Source organism: Vicia villosa, linkage group LG6 (assembly GCF_029867415.1).
Source record: "Vicia villosa cultivar HV-30 ecotype Madison, WI linkage group LG6, Vvil1.0, whole genome shotgun sequence".
Taxonomy (NCBI): Eukaryota; Viridiplantae; Streptophyta; class Magnoliopsida; order Fabales; family Fabaceae; genus Vicia; species Vicia villosa.
Genome location: NC_081185.1, coordinates 20,461,129 through 20,475,659, shown reverse-complemented (window position 1 = coordinate 20,475,659; position 14,531 = coordinate 20,461,129). Strand labels below are relative to the sequence as shown.

At 30.3% G+C, this 14,531-nt stretch overlaps 2 protein-coding genes and 1 long non-coding RNA gene across 3 annotated transcripts; all 3 read right to left on the bottom strand.

The window, feature by feature from the left end:
- Positions 1–285: 285 nt before the first annotated feature.
- Positions 286–1,316, bottom strand: LOC131611314 (uncharacterized). Its single transcript, XR_009286852.1, has 3 exons — positions 1,188–1,316; positions 802–888; positions 286–635 (listed from the first exon to the last, which is right to left on the bottom strand). It is a non-coding gene; the product is annotated as an uncharacterized LOC131611314 (long non-coding RNA).
- Positions 1,317–1,372: 56 nt separating this feature from the next.
- LOC131613333 (uncharacterized) lies at positions 1,373–10,015 on the bottom strand. The gene is made up of 5 exons (XM_058885012.1): positions 10,002–10,015; positions 2,202–2,351; positions 1,687–1,840; positions 1,494–1,577; positions 1,373–1,423 (listed from the first exon to the last, which is right to left on the bottom strand). The coding sequence occupies exons 1-5, from the start codon at positions 10,013–10,015 to the stop codon at positions 1,373–1,375; spliced, it is 453 nt and encodes a 150-aa protein (XP_058740995.1).
- A 393-nt stretch (positions 10,016–10,408) lies between these two features.
- Positions 10,409–13,665, bottom strand: LOC131613332 (uncharacterized). Its single transcript, XM_058885011.1, has 5 exons — positions 13,620–13,665; positions 13,123–13,266; positions 10,745–10,940; positions 10,575–10,677; positions 10,409–10,429 (listed from the first exon to the last, which is right to left on the bottom strand). The coding sequence occupies exons 1-5, from the start codon at positions 13,663–13,665 to the stop codon at positions 10,409–10,411; spliced, it is 510 nt and encodes a 169-aa protein (XP_058740994.1).
- Between the last annotated feature and the right edge of the window lie 866 nt (positions 13,666–14,531).

The following is a 14,531-nucleotide window of genomic DNA, read 5'->3' as shown; positions in this document are numbered from 1 at the left end:
ATTTTACATGAAATCCAAACAAATTTACAAAAACCATCTAAGTCAAAAGCCTGTAGTCAAGAAGAGGCCGAACAAACTTGTTGTGTTCCAATGACAACTCCACCAATTCCACACTGTCCCAGTTTCACTGCTCAAAAAGCAAAAAGAAAATGATAAAAGCAAGAAACACTAAAATCCACGTCCATCTACAGTTTTATTTAAATAACAAAGCAACAATGTATATAAGTATTCGTTAGTGGAGATTGAGAAAAAATAAGAGGCAGACACATCAAGAAATACCTTAGAAGCTTGCTGAAACAGAAAACTTGTTTGTTCCATACCACTGATCTGAAATATGCAACGAATATATATTCAGCAATAATGAACAACCAAAATTAGTAGTAAACCACTATCTGTATTCCCCCCAAGAGAGAAAATCATCTCACCATGTTGATGTCGGTGAATATTATGGTACCTGATTCAGTCCTTCCAAAGTCACTTTCAGAAGATGATAGCTTACAACCTGCATCAGGCAAAAACCATCCATCAATTCGTGCAAAATCTTGCAGGCCAAGCCGTTGAAATAACACAGATGCTCCTTTGCGAATATTCTCAATTACATCCAAAGGAAATCAAGGTGGAGTGTGATAAGCAACCTGTGGAGAATATATGCTTCACCGAATATTAGAAAGAAACTTGCTAGTAGTGTACGAAACCAAATGCAAATTATAATGAGATTGAAAAAGGAAAAAAAGTCACTTCCTGTATAAATTATAAGATCAGCAAGCGTGTCATGTGTAACACATTTACACTACTACTGACCTGTTGGGTTGGAAGGTACTTCCTACGGTAATTAAATATTGTATCATTCTCTTTCAAGTCATTTGCACCAAGGAATTGCAGCTCCACCTATTCATCTAATTAGTGTTATTACTTTATGAAATATTCATTAGGCGATCAATAATATTTACAATGTCCATGTATAAATTGCTTTTTCACGCCGACATTGGGAACTACAGAACTTCCATTCAGTTATAAATACTACTAATCTCAATTATTATCACTGAATTTTGAGTTACAAGTCATGAACAATTTACAGCCTTGAACAACGGCCCAAAGATATCATCATTATCGAGTTTCATTCAGTCAAAAATAGAATGACTATAACAATCCCAACCAATATTTGGTGATTTGTATACGAAACATACCTCCGTAGGAAGTAGTGCAACAGGACAACTATCTGAATTAGATCCTACGTCAAGGACGATAGCTGTAAACTCCTTTCCTCCTTCAAGAAATATTTCTACCAGCACTTTATCATCAATTCCCTATCACATTCAAAATCAATGAAAATACCAAAAGTTAACATATGTAATGATAGAGAAGTATGATTCTAGTCAATATATATTCCTAGATTTTCTTTATATCTTTCTATTTGATTTTTCTGCATATTCATCAACAAAATTACACAAGTGTCTGCTCCTATTTAAGTGGCAAATTAACTGAAGTGATACCTGATAAGCCCTTAAATCAAACTTTCCCAGCTTCTTGCTCCAATAGGGTCCCAAGCCACAGTGTGCACTTCCACAAACAGGATCCTGAAAGCAAATATGAGTTATTAACAACACTATCTCAGACTGAGTTGTGTTAAAAAATCAAAATCTGAACCTTACTTCATCACTTCATTCATATTTTTTAGTCACTTACCTCGTTGATTCCAAATTTAGGACTGAAATATCGACTGTAGAAGTCAAATCCTGACTCTGGAGGAGCAATCCCGGTAAGAATTATTCCTGTTCTAGGACATTTAAAATCAACAACTTGAGCCATAATTGAAAATTGTGAAATCAAATTGTGTAATCTAAAGTTAAGACACAATAAACATTTTAATCTAAAGTTAATCTAAATATATATTCCTAGATTTTGGGTAGTGTTTCTAGATAATTCTTGTAGTGTTTGGAATGTCTAGATATTTCTTATAGTTGTAAAATTCTCTAGAATACTCTTTGAATCTCTAGAGTTGAGAACTCTCTAGAATTAGTGTGTCTAGAGTTCTCCTTAGAGTAGTATAAATAGAGATGTAATCCTACACATTTGCATCAAGCAAAATACAAAGTTTTCTCTTCCATAAAGAATTCTCCTATCTATCAAGTTTCTATTCAAGCCTCCAATATTTCTAAACACTTGTCCTACACACTAAAACAACCTTAATTCCAACAGACAATGCCTCTCCGGAAAGCAATCTGGCAGTTCCAGTTAAACTTCTTGATCTTGAAGAACTTTCAGTAGGAGCATCAACAGCTACTTGCCTAGCCTGATAAATATCATCCAGAGTATGACCACCTCTAGTAGGATCTTGAACAAGCATACCACTGCAACAACAAAAACAAAGGTGCATTAAAACTTTTTCTAGCTTATTGAAATTAGTCAATTATATATCAAATGAAACTAAGCACTATGATGAGCTTCTAACTCATTGAAACTTGTCTGTTATATTCAACAAAACTAAGCTTCTATCTCATTGAAACTTGTCAATTATATCCAATGAAACTAAGCTCTAGGATGAGCTTCTAACTAACTGAAACTGACAATTAAATTAATTTTTACAATGCCTCACTAACCATGATAAATAAAAGAGCTTATACTAACAAAGATACACAATAATTTAAACTTATATCTCAAAATTTGTTTAATAAATCAATATGATTTAAAAAAGTTTACTCATTTACATTAACTCATCTTGCAATTGTTGCATTATTTAGGATTTATCAATATTGCCATTATTAGTGGCAGAAGCGATATTGCATCAGTAAACATAAGAGGAACATAACAAGAAGAACTTAAATTATACTTCATTCATTTCATCACCACATACCGCAATAATCATCGATTTAAGTCAACAACTCAATACTTCAATTACTGGTGCTAGCAACAACAAACACATTAAAGGGGTGTAAGTGGAGAAATTCATATACCTGATCCTAAGGTACTTCTATTTTGACCAAACATTTCTGCTATAGTCAATTATGTTGTTTCCAGGAGGGTCCTGGATTCAACACCGTTGACATTTCATTGACCACCTGGTGTTTCAGCTAGAGGCAGAGTTGCAATGATATTTTTTCCAACTATGCATGTAACTCTGACCATCAACACTACTTTCTCGAAGCTTTGTTGTCGAGGCTTCGTTGTGATTCATTTTCCTTCAATTTCTTCTCCCAAAAGTCACATCCCCACAAGATATATAAGCGCTTATAACAACAGTCCACACAACAACATTACTCTCACGCATTTCACCAAACACTTTATAAGCATCTTCAACATAACCCTTTTCCGAGTACAGATCAATCAACGAAGTAGCCACAAATGAATTTAATTTAAAACAACACTTTGAAGTACAACAATGAACTTCTTCACCTTCTACAAATCCTTCGACTTCGCACACGATTCAATGATCATTGGAAACGTGAAGCAATTCGGCATCGCCGCTGGCATAGTTCAGTTTCTAGAACAAAACGTTGATGTCGCGATGAAGTTCGATTTCGGGCATTAATTTGTGACAAGTATTAAAAAAAATCCGTGAGTACAAATGCAAAATTGAACCTTGGAGAAACAGAAAAGAGGGTTGCTTAGACTGCTTTAACTTGAAAGATAAGAGAGGAGTTTGCTCCATGTAGAATGCGAATGAAGAAGAAGAGTGAGAAGGTTTGAAGGGAAAGAATGAAGTGGAAGTGTGCCCTAAAGACACAGTGCGGACGGTGTGAAGCATAGGAAATAGGTCGTGGATGGAAGAAAATGAGAGCTAGCGAGGAAGAAGATGGAAGATGGAGAAGGTGCAGAGGGTTCTTTTTCGTTATTAGGGTTTTGGTGAAGAGAAGAAACGGAAACACGGTTGGCAGCGATTTTGGGAAGCTAGATTACCCGCGGAAACAAATAGAAAAGAGGGTTTAAACGAGCATTGAGTTGAAGCTTGTTGAGCTGTGGAAGCGCAAGTTTCAAAATTGCTACATATAAATTTACTTTTATATCTTCTGCTAGTTTTTTTTTATAATAATTTTTATAAGGTTTGGATTCTTTTTTAGAACAACTCAGAAATTTGCTAGTTTTTTTTTTAAAATAATTTTTATAAGGTTTGGATTCTTTTTTAGAACAACTCAGAAATTTGTTAGAAAATTCCGATGCTTGTTCTTCGATTCTGTTTTTAATGAAATTTGGTAAAAAAACTGAGTTTAGAATGAGAGTTTTGTTCAATACTATGAAATTAGAGTTTTGTTACTATGTTATTAATATGTTTAAATTATTTTATTTATCCAATAAATAAATTTAGATCCATTAATATTTACTCATTAATTTGATAATAATGTTTAAATTATTTATTAATATGTTATATTCATTACATATTTTGAGTTATAAAATAAAATAAAATAATTTTTTTTAATATATAAATTTACACCCGATTTTTAGTTTAATGGGAGTAATTGAGATTTGATTATAATAATAAGTTTAATTTAAACCCGTTTTTAAAAAATAGGGTGTATATTGTCATCTGATAATGCTTAAAATGTCACTTTATTTACGAAATTGCCATCGCATTTCTCAATTACACCCGTTTTTAGTATATTGGGTGTAAAATTTAAAATTACATTTAACTTTTTGCACTAGTGCGTATGTTAACCTCGGGGTTCATTTTGGTCCCTTAACTTCAAAAAATTTATATTAGTCCCTTAACTCTTCAAAAGATGTCAGTTAATATGCTCCATATATATATATATATATATATATATATATATATATATATATATATATATATATATATATATATATATATATATATATAACAAATATTTGACAACATAGATAGCAGTATAAAAATATTTGACAACTAATATATGAGCATCATGCTTATGCGTGTGATATGTAATGTAGAAATACACTGAATACTAGGAAAAGAAACAAGCATATAAATTTAATATATAATAAAATTTGAATATCTAAAACTAAATCAAATTATTATTATTATTATTATTATTATTATTATTATTATTATTATTATTATTATTATTATACATACCGGTTTATATTTAGATAACAAAATAGATACCCACTTTTATATTTTAGTATTTGAATTTGACAAATTAGTCCCTATTATTCCATAACCTAAAATACATCATCAACAAACATATGATACATCAATCATATATATATATATATATATATATATATATATATATATATATATATATATATATATATATATATATATATATATATATATATATATATATATATATATATATATATATATATATATATATATATATATATATATATATATAAAATATAAATTCTTAAAATTAAAAATATATGTTTTATTTTGTATAACTTTTTACACACATGACGTAAAATATATGAATAAAAGGCAAAGAGTAATAAATTACAAAAAGTAAAAAAAATTTAACTTAGTTGTTTAATCTAGTCAACAAATCCTAAAAAGTTGCATCCTAATAAGATTTACTCACAACAGTGAAATCAAAGAAATGGAATAAAAACTTCTGTGCTTAATAGCAAGCAGCTCAGGTGACGATATGCCTTCTTCGAAGAAAGTAGTAATGCTCATCAAAGGGTTATATTATATATTGAAGCTTCCCTTGAGCTCATCATATCAAAAGTTGAGTTTGAAGAATAATGGCTGAATATGCAAATACAACAAGGTACGTGATCCTATTGAAAAAAAAAAACAACAAGGTACGTGAATCACTTCAATTCTCATTTCATCACACTATGAAGCACGGACACTCCTAAAACGACCCGACACTGACACGGCGACACCGTTAATAATTTTAAAAAATAAATAAATTAAATGTAATTGCAAGTATCAATGTAGGTGTCCGTCATCGACATGAACACCGACACGCTTGATTTCAGAGGTGTCGGTGCTTCATAAGTCACTACTGAAAGTTGGAAAATTATTTGCATGCATGTGTCTAACATTTTTTTTTTTTGGTATTATAATTCAACCTTTTGTAGCTTGAAAGAAGTTGGAAAACTACTTGGCCAATATTTTGGGCTATTGTTTGCAATAATTGGACTTACATCAATAAATACAAGCAAGGAAAAGTCTTTACTCATGATGGCTTTGGCTTTCATGGTTACTCTTTACTACATGGTTACTCTTTACTCATGATGGCTTTGTCAAAGTGATGCAGCTTGAGGTTCCATTCATGATCTTGGTTAATCTTTTACTTGGAGCAATTGTTTCACTTTTAGCTTTGATGATTATTTCGCCTATAATTGCTTGGATTTATTTGGGCTTGTGGGTCTTCTTCATCTTTGGTTTGGTGTGCTATAAAAATGGAAAAGAGATCTATCATGTGATTCCAAAAAGGATAAGAAAATATATTGAAAGTCCACTTAGGAAAAACAATATTCAGAATTTGGAGTTACATGGAGTTGAGTCACTTCGTGTCTAGAATAAACAATTGATGAGGCAGGTTAAGAGTTTATGAATTTGAGTAACTTTGTGTCTAGAATAAACTAGTAACAAACCCGTGCGTTCGCACGGGTTCTGGTACGGGACGCGCATTTTTTTCAGATATATATTTTTTAATAGAAAAATGTTTGATATCCGTAAAAAATTAATAATTGAATGTATAGTAAAAAATCTGGTACCCGTGAAAAAATAATAATTAAATATATATAGAAAAATATCTGGTACCCGTGAAAAAATAATAATTGAATGTATAGAAAAATGTCTCGTACCCATAAAAATATTTAGATCAATAAGAGCGTTTAACAAAAAAACTTAGAAATGTAACTAAAATGACATATATTTTTATAAACACGTTTAAATATCTATGAAGTGTGCATTTTTTATATATATGCATCAATTATACAAATAATTATTAATAATTAATTTCTATGTATACTTATCATACAAGTTGGTATCCAACTACCATCACTATCATAATTCATCCCAGATTATTGCTTTTTATTCCACATGGATTTTGGATTGTTTATCCGTGCATTCACACGGTACTACTATGTTATCCATGTGTTCAGATGAATTTTGGTCTGATTACCCGTGCTTTCACACGGTATTGCTATGTTACTCGTGCGTACACACGAGTACTGGTATGATACACACATTTATTTTTAAAATGTAGTAAAAATAAAATAATAGAAAGACAAAAAAATTTACAAACAAAGTTTATTATTTTTTTAAAAAAATAATAAATCGGTGTCTATAATTTTTATATATAAAAATATTTGAATCAACAACATCGTTTATGTTCGGTCATTATTTATAAAAATATTTGAATCAATAGTAAATTTGTTTTTAAACTTATTTAATATTTTGATCGTAACTTCGTATTTCCGTTATTATTCAATATTTTCATCAATAACTTCGTGTTCCCGTTATCATTTAATATTATGATTAATAAGTTCATGTTCCCGTTATTATTTAATATTTTGATTAATAATTTCATATTTCTATTATTATTATTTAATATAAATTTTTATACTTTTTTAATTTTAAAAGTGAAGTGGTCGTGGGCCTCCCCACCCCAACCTCATTTTATTTGTGAGGCAGATCAATGATTTTGACCCGTGCCATACACAATATCTACCATGTTCTATTTTTTGTGTGACCCCTGTTAAGATATTTTTTTTCTTCATATTTGTATTAGTAATTCACTTTTTCATGTCAATATTTAATATTTTATTAAATATATAATTAAAAATTTTAATTTATATAAAATATGTGCACTTCCTCTTATTATTAACATCCATATTTATTTATAAATATTTTTTAAGGAAAAACGGTCAATAGATTTAATAGATTTATTTTATTTAATAATCTATAAAAAATATCATTAATATATATATCTATATATATAACTTTCATATTTTATATATTAAATAATTTAGTAGTATTAATAAGAAATCTTATTAAAGTGGTCCAATCCATTCTACAAAGAAAATATAAAATAGTATAGTTGGTTTTTTTTAATAAAGGTTGATATTACGTAAAATGTCAGTTGGTTTAAGTTTGTCACGAATTTAGTTTATTCATCTGAACTCGACCATCTTTGTTCATATATATCCAACAATGTTTATCCGAAAACCAAACAACCCGTTTTAACCCACCCGTTTACTTTTTTTTTACTACCTGTTTAATCGATTTTGTCCACCCTTGCCTTGCTGCATATTGACAAATGTAAAAAAAAATATATATAAATTTAATATAAGCACGAATATTAGAAATTATTCCTAACATTTTTTATAAATATAAACATAAATTTAATAAATAAATCATTTAATAAACACTAATTTAATATAAACATAAATTTAATAAATAAATCATTTACTTATTTTAATGTAATAATTTCTAGATTTGAAAATTGATAAAGATATTTTCGTGATAAAGATATGTCATTTAAAGTCTATTAATTTTTTAAAAGATAATAAGTTATTTGATATTGAATTCAATTCAATTACTTTTAATTTTCAATAATTTCATGCTGTTTATTATTTTAGGACTCTCTATTTCTTTGTTAAACTTGTAGTTAAATTCTTATATCTTTAAAAGATTCTATTAATTGTTCAACAACTTTCTAAAATCACTTTATAAGAGAGAGACTTAACACTATAATTCCTAAATGTGTGTCAAACATTTCTTTTTTAATTGGCAGTTATACAATACTATGTTTGTAACTGTTTCCTTTGCATAAAGACTTTTTTTCATGTTAAAATCTCAACATTATGGAGACATATAACCTGATGCACCAACCAGATAAACTAATTCATATATCAATTTCGAGTTCAAGATCTTGCCAATACTTAACTATTCAAGCACTTTTCCTTCGGGTACAGTCCACAACTTTTGATTTGGATTTGCTGCAGTTATAAGTTCAAAGTATTCTCGCAATCAACACATCAGTAGCAGTTGGTTCGAGATTGGACAATCCATATTTCAAGTTTGGTATTTCAAAATTCTTAAAATTAAAAACAAAAATTATATGCTTTCAACAATGTCTGATCTCAATCCAACAATTATTGATGTACTCATTCTGAATTTGTGACCAATCCAAATCCAACAATTTATTTAGGTATTGTATTCATAATAATGGATATATATTACTTTACAACAATCATGTTAATAGCCAAAATGATAGAGAAGTGGAAGTTGATCCCTATGGACTGCTGAGGCAGAGACATTGATTAGATGCATCATTCTCGTCAAAAGGAGAGACCTTTACTCGTTAGTAAATCAAACTCTGATCGGTTTGACATCACTCTCTGAGACACTAAAATCAAGCCTATCTACATATTGCAGTGACGCCTGCCAAATCATACAAGTCAGTCACTTAATATATATGACTTTTATAATCTTAGCATGAAATGTGCATCTTTCATACAGATAGTTCTCACGAGTCGATGTTATCCTTTTCTTTCTGTTATTCTTAAACTATGAGCAAATAAATTTCTACCAACATCTTTTCAATCACTGTTATATTAACTCTTCCATTAAGAAATAGTGCTAAAAAGAGATACTTACAACTTTATCTGTCACAACTGCATATCTCTCAGCTAAGGAGGCAAAGGTTTTTCCTATTTAGTGAGAAAAAAACAGTTAGCATAATGCAAAATTGTTAAACAAAATAAATAGGAAACTGAAATATATGAATCTAAATTACACTATCAAATGGTGCTAATATCAGTTGCGGCTAGAAAACGTATATAAGAAGGAAAATATTATCGATGAGAAGAGCAAAGCACCTGATAATTGACCTGTTTTTTTAGGATTCTATGTGCTGCCCACAAGATCCATCAACACTCAAAAATTATTCTAGGAACCAAAAATATTAAAGAAATGCACCCAATACCTGGGTCTATTAGTCTAAGACTACTCTTCCCATTAATGACTAAGATGAGCAATATAACTTTTTCTACTAAAATACATAGTTATAGTTGCAACAAAAATCAATTTTGTTACACGGGAAAAAGAAGGAACACAGAGTTACCTTCCTGCATCCATGATTGAACATATATTATTTGACATACAAGAATAGGGTGCTTAGATAGTGCAACAAAGTTAACAATACTAATCTTTATTGTAATAGCTAATTACATTATGAAAGCTAGTTTTTTCTTTCCAAAATCCAACAACAACCAAGCTTTCTCATCTTAGATAGCGTAGGCTAATTGTAATTCATTAGATTAACATAAACATCCATTTTCATTTCACAATACCTTGAGATAACCATTGCTCCCGACATGCATCAATCGATTTCAATTACTAAAATACTGAAATGGATGATATGCAAACTACTAATCTAGAAGTGTTTATATGAACAACTCTTAAATTAACTCACATTCATTGTGCTATAATCTACAATTGTAATATCTAGATCCTAATAATTGTATTGATTCAAGAATATTCTTGGGCTACCTGTGAGGTCGATAAATTATTATCAGTCATAAACAATTGAATAGACAAAAATATTTCTATCTCAAGATTAAATTTGATTCTTATTTATCATTCCATCCAACAAATTGACATACATTTTTTCTTACCGTAAAAGTTGTGTATATACCTTTGCAAATTCTGTCGGAGGAACCTTATATCCGTTGCTAAGCCGACCATCCTGCAGCTTCTTGTAGGCTTCATTAATCTTACCTTGTTTCTCACATAAGACACTCCTTGTTGTGTTAAGGAAAAATCTAGAAATAAATATCATTTCAAGTCAATTACAAAGAAAGAAACTGATCATAAATGGTTACAATGGTGCTTGAAAATAGGAAAACTTTTCTACCTTTGACATAGGTACAAGAATCAAGGCCATCTGCAGCTTTCCCACCTTTTCCTTTACCCTTAGAAGCATTCTCATCACTTCCACTTGCAGCCTGCTTTCCATTACCCTTCCCTCCCGCCTTTGCGTCTTTTCCAATCATTCCAACAACTTTTTAATCATTTCAACCAAAAAAGTCAACAACTATTATTAAAACGATATGGCGATGCAAACTCAACGAAACCATCCGTATTCAAACACACCCAACTCCTAGAAATTCTCATGGGTCGAACATATTGTCAAACACTTGGAATACATATACAAATACACACATAAACATTACATATATATTGAATCACCTTACCGATCTTAGCTACAATTAACCGACAAGATGTGATTCAGAAAGGGGAAAATGATAAAATTAAATCATCAACATATCATTACAAACTGGTTCCTTACCAAAACCAAACCAGGCAACTCATCAATACAAACCGGTTTATACATCGAGTCAAACCGAACCGTGCAAATAAATCAACCTGCACTTAAACCAAAACCGCATCAAAACTAACAGCAAAGCATTATTATGATTAGAAGAACATGCACATGCAAATATTCATATGTAAGATCAGAAGGGTACTGCAAGACCGAGGAAAGAAATTTCATAAGCATATGTCCTCAATTTTTGAAGGACAAAGAATCTGTAAATCAATAGCGACCTATCCATGCTGCAAATTTAATCACAATCCCAGAATGAGAGTAAATTCCATAGAATAAAATGACATAAAAATTGGCAATGTATAGAATAAGTAATTAAGTGATACTCACATCATTGATAATCACAACATGATGTATCAAGCTCCGGGAAACTTGATCGACACATGCACATGTTTTTTGACATGCAGAAATCACTCTTTGGAAAGAAATTTCATAAGCAATGTCCTCAATTTTTGAAGGACAAAGAATCTGTAAATCAATAGCGACCTATCCATGCTGCAAATTTAATCACAATCCCAGAATGAGAGTAAATTCCATAGAATAAAATGACATAAAAATTGGCAATGTATAGAATAAGTAGTTAAGTGATACTCACATCATTGATAATCACAACATGATGTATCAAGCTCCGGGAAACTTGATCGACACATGCACGTGTTTTTTGACATGCAGAAATCACTCTTTGGAGTTATGCTTGAATGCTACTGAAAATGTAAGAAACCATCATTTGAACAACACGGAAAACAATGTTGGCCGGAAGAACTAAACGATTATTTAAAATACTATTAATGGAATCATAATACTCATCAACACAACATACAAGATGACAAATGATTCAGTGCCATTCGTACTCTATTGCGGGTGAACAACATGTTTTGATTTGTTGGATCTTCTACCCACTCTTCAGTACCACCTTGACATATATGCAAAGATATAGAAAGACGATTAAATTATCAATTTCCAATGGGAGAAGGGGGAAAATGAACAATGCATAAATAAATCAATGACCAATTGTGGATCGCAAAACATAAAAGTCTCGTCGAATTCTGCTATGATAAAGTGCTATAGTATCACTATAGCTACTATTTGACAGTACTTTATATCAAATAACGTATCGCGGAATAATTGTGATTTGTTCAAATTATGCTATACGCTATAGTTTTTATTTGACGACACTGAAATAAATAAATATCTAGTACCAACCTTGTACATATCTTCCTTTGAAAAATCTCCATAGTAAATAAATACTTGCAAGGCTAGATTAGAAGCCATCCACTTAAGTAGCAGTTCCAATGCTCTTAGTCCCGCCGCAAACCAGGGATATGTGTCTAAAATACAAGATTCATAGAAAGTAAAAACACATAATTACATAATGAAACACAGAAGATAACCCGAAATCATAGAAGATAATGAAACACTATCTCTCTACGGCATTTCTTCAAACAGCTCACGCGCTTTATTCATATGTCACCATATCTCGAATTGATCTTCAGCGTCTCTAACACCGCCTGCTCAAAATGATAAACCAGCAGAGCATATTAACACAATAAATGACAATTATATTAAAATGAAAGTTACCCCAAATGAAATAATTGAAAATTACATGTAATTTAATATATTTAAATTTAAATTTAATACAATCAAGCATCTTATACATTATTGTTTTATTTATTTCTCAGTATCATGAACATATAGTTTTGAACCTCCACCGTGAACCACCCTATAAAGGTAAGTATAAGAATGAACACACAACGAAGAAATACCGCCGAAATAAAAAATTTGGAAAAAATTATACCTATCTCTAGGGTTTGAATTTAAAATTCAGGATATGCAAACATAAAAGCAGAAGGAAACTAACCTGCAATTGATGGTTCAGTAGCAGTAGCATCACTTTGAGACCCTCCGCGCTTTGCGGGAATGAAGAGTCCACTGCCGCTAGATTTCTCGGCTTCCAACGTCATGTTGTCTGTATCAACTATTTCTCCGATCTTCATGACAAAATCTACAGAAATAGAAAAATTATTAGTAATGAAATGAAAACCATAAACCCTAATGCAAAAAAAATAAGAAACCCTATTTAGATAATGTTAAGAAATTATCGTACAACGGAACAGAGTCTATATGATTTTTAAAGATGGATTTGTTTTTGAAATCATAAATCGATGTAGTATATTATCGCTTGTTTCGATTTGGTTTTAATAAGAAACAGAGGAAGATGGAAGAAGAAGAAGAATAGGTATATCGAAGAAGAAAAAGAGGAAGAAGAAGAAGAGGTAGAGCGAAGAAGAAAAAGAAGAAGAAAGAAGATTAGAGGTAGAAGGAAGAAGAGGTTCAAATATTAATGGAGGTTGAAACCGTTTTCAATAGTGGAATATGGAGGATGAATCATCGTGGAAACCATTTTTGTTCGTGAGAAAAAAGAAATAAAATAAATTAGAAAAATAAAATATTTGGGAAATAAATAAAAAGATTTGTTTGATTGGTAGAAAACACAGAGCTTGATTCTTAAGGTATCCACGTGGCACAATATTGAGCAAGAAGGGTATTTTAGGCTTTTAAAGAACATCTTATTTTCTTATATGATAGATATATTTTTGTGATTGATTAAAGTTTACACATATTCCACTAAATTTTATGAATTTCATATGAATTTAGTAGAGTTAAGTAACTTTAATTAATTAATAAAAATATGTTACTAATTTATTGTTGTGTGGTTTGTTTTATAATTTGTATGTTGAATTTTTATTTTTAGTTTGTTGTTTTAAGATGTAAAATGTTCATTTGAAATTTTGTAATATTGTGATATCTATTGTGAAATAATTAATTGTGTGTTTTTCTTTGTGCTGAGCTCATTTAAATATGTACTCACAAAAAACACATCATTGTTCGACATTAGGGGTGGAAATAGGCCAGGCCGATAACAGGGGCCTACAGGCTAGCCTATATAGGCTCAGGCCAGACCACACATTATTTTTAAATAGAAAAGGCCTAGGCTTTTTTATAAGTCTATTTAGTTAAAAAGGCTAGGCCTCAGGCCATAAAAGAAGCTTTTTAAGCCTATCAGGCCGACCTATTTAAGTAAATATGAATACTTTTTTATCATCATTATGTTATGTTTTATACTTTGAATTAAAATACATAAATAAAATTTGGTTATCTTAAAAAAATTGTGAACATAAGATGAAAACATCTGATGAACATTGTTTTCATAACTTCTCTTAGACAAATAGTCTCCTAGAACTTATGCTAAGAGGTAAGTTAAAATAA